The sequence below is a fragment of the Hipposideros armiger genome, unplaced genomic scaffold (assembly GCF_001890085.2).
Source record: "Hipposideros armiger isolate ML-2016 unplaced genomic scaffold, ASM189008v1 scaffold_829, whole genome shotgun sequence".
Taxonomy (NCBI): domain Eukaryota; kingdom Metazoa; phylum Chordata; class Mammalia; order Chiroptera; family Hipposideridae; genus Hipposideros; species Hipposideros armiger.
This window is the reverse complement of record NW_017732179.1, coordinates 622,339-630,850: the sequence shown is the minus strand read 5'-3', so window position 1 is coordinate 630,850 and position 8,512 is coordinate 622,339. Positions and strand designations below refer to the sequence as shown.

Here is an 8,512-nt window from a genome sequence, read left to right as displayed (position 1 = left end):
AACTTCTTTGAGTTCATGCAGAACCCAAATATCAAGCTTGCTTATTTATCCCAGCTTCTTCAGGTGGTTGTGAACGCTTGAATGATGGATTTTCAATATTTTTGCAATCTCTCGTGTCATGTAACATGGGTTTGACTCGATCAATGCCTTTATTTTGTCGTCATCAACCTCGGTGGGCCTCCCTGACTGAGAAGCGTCGTTGAGATCAAAATCACCAACACGAAATTTTGTGAGCCATCGTTGGCACTGACGTTCTTGTAGAGCATTGTCACCATAAACTTTATGCAACTTTTTACAAGCTTGATGCACGTTCTTCCCTTTATGGAAGCAAAACAGTAAAATATGGCAAAAATGCACAGTTTGGTCTTCCATCTTCAACTTGTTGTAAAATCTCCAAATTTCAACCAAATTGCTCAATCTTTTTTAGAATGAAGCTAGAACTGTCAGTTGTCAAATGAGATAGCAATAACATAGCTGCGAATGACTATAGTACTTCCAAAAATGAACTAATGCCATCCATCTGCTACAAACATGCGTCATGACTTTTCGACAAACCAATAGAAACAACAATTAGAGAGATAATGGGGGACTATATCAAGTTGGGCTTTGTGATAAGCAGAATAATGCCCCCACACCCCAAATGCCCACTTCCTATTCCCTAGAATGTGTGAATGTTACCTTACTTGGCAAAGGTTGTAGATGGAACTGAGGTCACCCTTCAAAGGAGATGAGACCTGGAGATGAGATTATCCTGGATTATCCAAGTGGGCCCATTGTAATCACAAGGATCCTTAACTATGGAAGAAGACGCAGCAGAGCAAGAGAGAGATGGCAGTGTGAGAAGAACTTGGCCTAATGTTTATGGCTTTGAAGATGGAGGAAGGGGGCCATGAGCCAAGGAAAATAGGTGGACTCTAGAAGCTGGAGAAGATAAGGAAAGAGGCTCTCTGGAAAGGGGAGCAGACCTGCAGCCATCTTGATTTTAACCCAATGAGACCCATTTTGGACTTCTGATCTCAGAACTATAACAAGTTTATGCACAAATGCAGTAATTTTTTACAGCAGCAATAGTAATCTAACACAAGCCCTGTAGTTTAGAGTAAGGACTTTTCCCTTCACTCTGGGTGAGACAGGAAACCATTGGGTGGATTTGGTCAGAGGAGTGATCTAATCTGATCTAACAGGATCACTCTGATGCTGTGTTGAGAATAGACTGTTGAAGGATTCCTTCCTTCATCTAGCTTTCGGCTTGACTTCCATATTTATTGAGAGATCATCAATTCATTTAATATTTTAAAAAATATGATTTCTTGGGGCCACCTGAGTGGCTCAGTTGGTTAAAAGCTCACTCAAGAGTGCGAGCTCTGAGCAACAGAGTCGCCGGTTTGATTCCCAGCCTGAGCTGAGCTGCCACTGAGCTGCCAACAGGTGGCAGGATGACTCAGCTAAAAAAAAGTAAATATGGTTTCACATTTTTTTGTAAGTCAGCGTCTCTAATCTGTTTTGTTGCCAGAAGGTCTGAACTGCACTTTAAACTTCTATGAAAAACTCATCACAATTTGAAAAATTCGAGTTAACAAATTGCCAGTACCCCAATATATAAAGTCAAGTAACAGAGCTTCAAGCAGATTAGATTAGTGAATACTGGTAAAGAAACTTTGAAGAATTTTTGAGAATTATTTTATAAGAAAGAGAATACAAAACATTTTCAGGTGACATAAAATGCTTCTTATGCTATTGCTGTTTTCAATTCCAAAAAACGTAGTGGTGCCGTTTTAAATTTGCCATTAAAATGGATTCACTAGTACATTGTCACAATGGACTCTTCTCAGAGAGTAACTTTGCCTGGAAATAAATGTGTACATAATAAAAGGTTTTCAAGGAAGAGTCATCTTTTCCCAAAATGAATGGAAGTATGAAACTTTGCTTCAGCAGTATTCACAATGGTGATAGGGACTCAGCTATGAGGGAGGAGGATGGAAATGCTGCTTACCTTTGTGTCAGTCCTATCTAGCAAGTGTTACCAGAGGAGTGGACAGAAACAGGTATAAGAAAGAATAAGCTGTCAATGTATATAGGTTGCAAATTGATCCCAAATTAGAGAAGGATGTTTTAAAATATTAAATGGTCTATTTATGTCTTAACATACAATAAACACTTATTGGCTTGTTAATTACTCTAGGGATCTCACTATTGTCTTCTCCCCTCCTTTAATGTTATCTTCACAAAGGGGAAGGAGGAAGAATTCCTCTCAAATTTTACTTCTAAAAGGACCAAGCTCTCTAGACTATATATGGTCTTGGGTTAAAGCAGTTATAGAACGAGTTACTGGCTCAAGCATAGATCAAAAAGGTGTTTTCTAACTTGAAGAATGATGGTCTTATAAAACATTCTATAGATGAACATCCTCAAAAACTTAGATGCAATTAATCTTTAATTATATACATTATGGAAATGGATAGGTGGTATTAATAACTTAAAATAGCTAATAAGATGTCATAAAAATATTTATATTTAGCTTAGGAAAGCCTCAAAATTTCCTCCATCATTTTTCTTAATGATTTTTCTCCTAATGTAATAATAAAACTTTCCATTCTTGAATGCAGAATAACAGATTATGAAATGAGATAATCTAGCATTTTGATAGGTGGAGGAGAGAAGCTGGTCTAGGATTAAATTTTGAATTTGGATAATCCATATTTAGATATTTAGAAGTTGACTGTATTATCATGTCATCAATGTTTTTGAATGCAATATTATTGCATTACAGCAGAATCTTTTACCCTGGGTTTCCTTGTCCTAGTCATCCCCCTCTCCATTTCTTCCTTGGGCAGATAGACCAACTATAGCTCCCCTAGAGGAGTAGGGCAGGGGGCAATCTCATCCAAATTCTACAGCTACTCATGGGGGTGGGGTGGAAGTGATGGTGTTTGTAGGGATGACGGTGGGGTGCAGTGGGTTAAATGTTGGGGAGGCAACTGCAATGTTCCCCACAGATGGCTTTAAGACACTGGTTTATATAAGTTTCTCTAGATGTTGGTTTATAAAAAGATAAAAAAGACGACTTTGATGTGGTAGAAGAAGATAGGGTGAATGTCAGAAGACCTTGGTTCCAGTTCTGCCCGTGGGTATTTGCAATCCCTGAGGTGGTCATTTTGAGGCTCAGTGTCTTGCTGTGTGAAGCTGGGGTGATATTATCTGCTTTACTTCCCCTGGGGTTGCTGTGAAGATCAAATGAGATAACCCATGTAAAAGTACTTTGAAATTTATAAAGTATTATACAAATGTAAGATGTTGTCTGTTGTTTAGCACAGAATACTTAAGAGATTTAAAGAAACCCTACTGTGATCATGAAGCAGATTAGGATAAAAGCACTGATGAAACTCATCATTACTAATAAAAAATTTACTCAAAATACATGCCAGTGGTATCTCTGCAAAGTGAAAAAACTCATTTTTTTTTTGGTTTGTTTCCTGTGAGGATGTCCTTTTGGAAGGCTCTGTGCACAGCACTTGGAGTTTTCAGCCCTCCCATTCTGCTTCCTTTGAGTCCACCATCTACCATCTGCCCACCCATGCATCTGGGGAGCCAGATTGCCTCCTGACATCTGATCCCTACTCTCTCTCCAGAAGCCACATTTCTTTTTCCATTACAAGGGCTGCTCCACAGAACTGTGAGCATTCTGTCCTTTTAATAAGTTCCCAGCTCCTGTTGGGCAAGGCAGAAGTACACTATGGTGACAAAGAGGCAGGAGAACTCTCTCTGCTGATTCATGACAGTGCAGATATATTCCATGCACAATTAAAAGTTATTTAAGGGTGAGGATTATGTTTTACACTTTATGTTGAACCTTCAACCCAGTGCCTTATGTAGTGTGCCAATAAATATTTGCTGAACTCATGTGCTAAGAAGTATTATCAAGCAGCTTGCTTTTATCAGGACTTTTCAGCCTAGATTATTAGGTTATTTATTTAATTACATAATAAATAGTCTATTTCTGTACTTATATCTGGAATTATAGGAAAGAAAAATCCTGCTCTGAGTAGCACCTACCACACGGCAACTTTCTTGCTTTCCTCTTTATATTACTTACTCTCATACTCTGCATGGGACTGGGTTAGAATGCAGGAATATGTGCACGACAAGGTAAGGAATTGGACTGGGTGAAGAAAAAGAAATCTACTTGCCCTGGGGTTTAAAAGAATGAGATTAAGCCCAGTGATGAAATCATAGTTGAAATTTTAAACTTGTTATTAATATCAAAGACTTTGTACTGTCATATTCTTTTCTTGCCATGAGAGATTTCATGAGGGGTTCCAGCAAATTTGATGTAGTGAGCAAAATTGAGGTTATTTCTAATTCATAATCAAACTATACCTTTTCAGGGTATTCTTGTTCAAGGTGACTGGCATTTCTGACTGTGTTCCTCCCCCTTTTTACTTGAAATTATAACAGCAATATTTTCAAGAAAGAATAAGTGCATCCATAATTCCACCATCTTGATACTATTATTTTCATGTTTATGTATATCTTCTAATCTTTGTCCAAATGTGTAGATGTTTTACATATTTGCCTTTCTCCTGTGCATACTATTTGCGTTCCTCAGTTGCTGTGGGAGGTTTGTAGCTGCCAGATGGGAGCTCAGAATTTCTGAATGGCCCCAAGAATCCTAATCTATTCTGCTGCAGAAATTGACCAGAATGGTCTGGCATTCCTTGGGCAGGTATGTCCTCAAATTTAGAAGGCTCGGGTTAGAAGCTGCAGCAGAAAGTGACTGTGGGGCTGTAGGACACCGACCAGCGCTCTCAATGTTGAAAATGAATGAAGATTAGGTTTCATAAGGGAAGATGTAGGTGGATATTTAGGTAAAATAATTTCAGATGCCAGCAAGGTCTTTCTTTCCACCCAACTAAAACAAACAAGAAACAAAAATAAAAGCCCAACCAAAGTAACAACCATCCCAATAAAATCACCTCCTCACTAGTTAACAAATACTTGAAATTAGTTTAAGAAAGCTATAATATTTAAAATGAAAAATTTTAACCATTAGAAGTTGACATCAATTTTACTAAAGAGGCAAGAGAAGACTGATAGAATGGGGACTGAGGAGTATGGTACAGCCCCTACGCTCTTTTCGAGGGAGAAGGTGTAGTCAGGAGTCAGGTTCTTTCAGATTATTTAGGTTACAGAAGAGAGGACTAGGAGGAAGTGAAATGGCCAAATAGAAGTCATCTGAAAACTGCACCAGAAAAGAATCTTGCTGGTTCGGACGAAGACGGTGGAAAAGTCCCTCCGAGAGCTCTCTGGGGATGAGAACTGACAGCACCCGTCCAGGCAGCGGTTCAGGGCCCGGGCGGGGCCGCGACTGCGGGCGAGGAGGAGGACCACGGCCTCTGGGTTGCGGGCGCTCGCCGAGGCGTGCGGGGGAGCGGGGGGCCCCGCGCACAGGTGGCCGGGGCCGCGCCAGCTGCGCGCTGCGCTCGCTCCGCGGGTGGGCCGCCAGGCGTCGCGCTGGAGCCTCGGTTGCCCGGGAGACCGAGCGGGGCTCGTGGGCGGCGCGGAGCCCGGGGGAGCCGGGCTGCTGCCGGAGTAGCAGAGCTCGAGTTGGGGGGAGTGGCTCCCCCGGCGGCGCGGAGGGCCGTCGGGTCCTGGGGCAGCGCGAGGCGGCTGTGGCTCTGCGGGGCGAGGCCGGCGAGCGCGGGGCGGCGCGAGAGCTGCGCTTGACTCGCCTGCGTGTCGGGCGGTCCCAGCACCGCCGGGCGCACTGAGGCCGGGCGGCGGGTCGGGGAGGACCGGGCTGTCCCGAGAGCGCCGAGAGCCCGGCCCGCGCCTCCGCTGCCGCGACGAGGAGCCGGGCGGGTGGCGGGCGCGCTCCCTGCGGCCCCGGCATGACTTCCCCGGGCTCCAGTCTGGCGCCGTTGCTGCTCCTCTCTCTGCAGGGTGAGTAGCCCTCCCCTCCACCTGGGGCCAGGCTGGGCCGGCGGCCCGGGCAGAAGCTTGTCTGGGGACCGCGAACAGCCTGCTCGCCCGTGCCAGGTCTTGGGAGCCCAACTTTTTCAGGGGCCATAGTCGTTGCTACCGACCGAGGCTCGCGCGCCCACCCGCCGCGGCGGCTCTCCCGCCGGCGCCCCCCCTTCCCGGCCTCCCGCGCAGCCCAGGTGTGTTCCCTGATCAGAGAGGTAACTAACTACACCTGCTGCTTGGTTACGGTCCATCCTGGGCCTGACTCTAACTCTGACCCCGCTGTAACTCCTTTTCAGATGACGAATTCCGGTATTTGCGGGGTCCAGCGAGAAACTATTTAGAATCAGTTCCCGTTACCAGGTGGCTCCGGGAAAACTAGATGCCTTTAAAATCATTTAGAAAACTTTAAATGGTCCCTTGACCATAACCTTGAACGAGCATATGCAGGTTTTACTGAAAATTTGATCTTTATTTTAAAAATAACTATACAGTGTGCTACACTATATTCGAACATGAGAATTTATTTTTTTATACGCTGGTTTCTTCCCCAAGGGATTTAAATTGGCTTACAAAAATACATGGAATATAACAGTATTAGAACACAAGGAATAAACGTGTTTAATTTTCTTGTTAACGGTTTTTAAAATATGTATTTAAATTAATTTTCTACTCTCTATGTAACCTTTCTTACATTTTACTTTCTGTGAATAGCCATCATATTTAAACTCTCATTTTCATCTTATATAGTGCCCTTTTCTTTTGTGAGTGTACTGTTCTGTGGAATCAAGTTTTCTGTCCCATTTAATTGATTGTTGACATTTACTGAGATTTATTCTGAAGGGTTTTATTTAAAATGCAGGTTCATTGATTGTTGGGATATTGTGGTTAACCTTGTTTTTTTTTTTTTAATCTGCCCTGTAGGTATCAGTATGTTTCCCGTGGTTTTGTGGTCTTATTTGAACTGATAATGTACCCTTAGATCTTGAAGTAACCTAATATTAGCTGACTTAAATTGTACAAATTCATTTAGTGGGGGAAAACTTTGTATACCTTTTTCATAGAAGCCAGTGAAGGAAATGATCAAAACTGCAGATTCTTTTGTGGTGTTCAATAGGTATATTTTTAGTGATGGTGTGTAGATAATAATAAAGTGACATCAGTATGTACTTACAAATTAATTTTGTCTGGTTACCAGTTTGAGAGAGCCAACCTTTTTCTCTGTCCTGCTTCCTTCAACAGTGAAATAAGATTCAGTAAATGGGCTTTTTATACAAACCCTTGGACATAACTGAAAATATTATAAATATTACTATAAGAACAGCTGAAATTTATGGTAAAGAAATCTGTTGTTAACCTCTGTATATTGCAATAAGTGCCACTCTCTTTTTGAAAATAGCATTTATGTATAGTTTGTTTTTTAATTATTAGGCAGTACTTTTAAAGAGTCGATTAATTCACGGAATCAGCCTTACAAGGTCATCTGCTTTGTTTTTTTTTCTTTCAGCAGAACTATTCCTAAGCCATCCTGGGATGTTTTTAAAGACTTCCAAGGACATTTCAGCCTTCATGATAATCTGTTATTTGGAGGCACGTTTCACTCTCAAAAATGAAAAAAATGTGCTCATATGTTCAACAGATTTTTACTGAGCTACTCAGAAGTTTGGGTGTTGGTGGGGAGGGATGGTGGTGGAGGACAAAGATGCACACGAGTTTGTCCACAGCCCTTAAGGCATTTGCGGCTTTAAAACAGGCTGTAAGCATGCACAAATGATTTATGATACAAGGAATATGTGATAATTGCCATTTATTAATGGTGATATCAAGGAAGACTTTATGGAAATGTTTACTTTTAATCTGGACTTTGAATAAGTTGGATTTGAATTGACTGAGATGTCTGTGTTTGGGCTTTTCTAGCCAAAGCAGCAGCTTGGACAAAGGATATGAAATGCAAGTGGTACGGGGCATATTCTGGAAAGGCTAACCTTCTAGCTGCTAGAGCAGGAAATTGTACAAAGGAGAAAGGGCTAAGAAGATAGTAAAAGGATAGTAGAGAGCCTTGAATGCTGAGTTTGGAATTTATTCAGTAGGCCATGGAAAGGCCACTGATAATTCAGTTTTCTTAAGACAGGGAGGGGAAGAGGATGAACAGCTATTGAGTGCCTAGCATAACAGTTTCCAGAAGAAGAATACCTGGAGTCCTGACTATTTTACGTTCTTGAACCAGTCAATGGCAAAGTTGGTTTGAGTGAATTAGGGCCCATCTCTAGGACCTCCAATGTGGAATGAGGGGGAGGAGTGGAGATCTGAACAAAGTTGCTTCCATTATGAAGAAGGAAAAGGGAAATGGTTGTTAGATAGATAACCATTGTAGCAGCCGCCGCTACAATGACATAGGCACCAAAGATAGAAATAGAGAGTGTCTTAAATTTTTGAAAGAAAACAGATGTCAAGAATTTTCTGTTTTATATTTGTTTAAATCTCTGTAGAGTAACTTCAAAGGGAATTTGAACTGAATAGTTGACTACTGTATAGTTCTACCAATGGGTTA

The 8,512-nt window shown here is 41.8% G+C and overlaps 1 protein-coding gene across 2 annotated transcripts in view; it reads left to right on the top strand.

Annotated features, from left to right (window-relative positions):
• The first annotated feature begins 5,616 nt into the window (after nucleotides 1-5,616).
• IGSF11 (immunoglobulin superfamily member 11) overlaps nucleotides 5,617-8,512 on the top strand; it is a 132,269-nt gene continuing 129,373 nt past the window's right edge. The window contains exon 1 of one of the 2 annotated variants that reach the window (XM_019629187.1): nucleotides 5,617-5,940. In XM_019629187.1, coding sequence (XP_019484732.1) covers nucleotides 5,889-5,940 — 52 coding nt within the window. In that variant the 5' untranslated portion in view covers nucleotides 5,617-5,888. The remainder of the gene's footprint in view (nucleotides 5,941-8,512) is intronic. The other variant, XM_019629185.1, reaches the window with a different exon arrangement.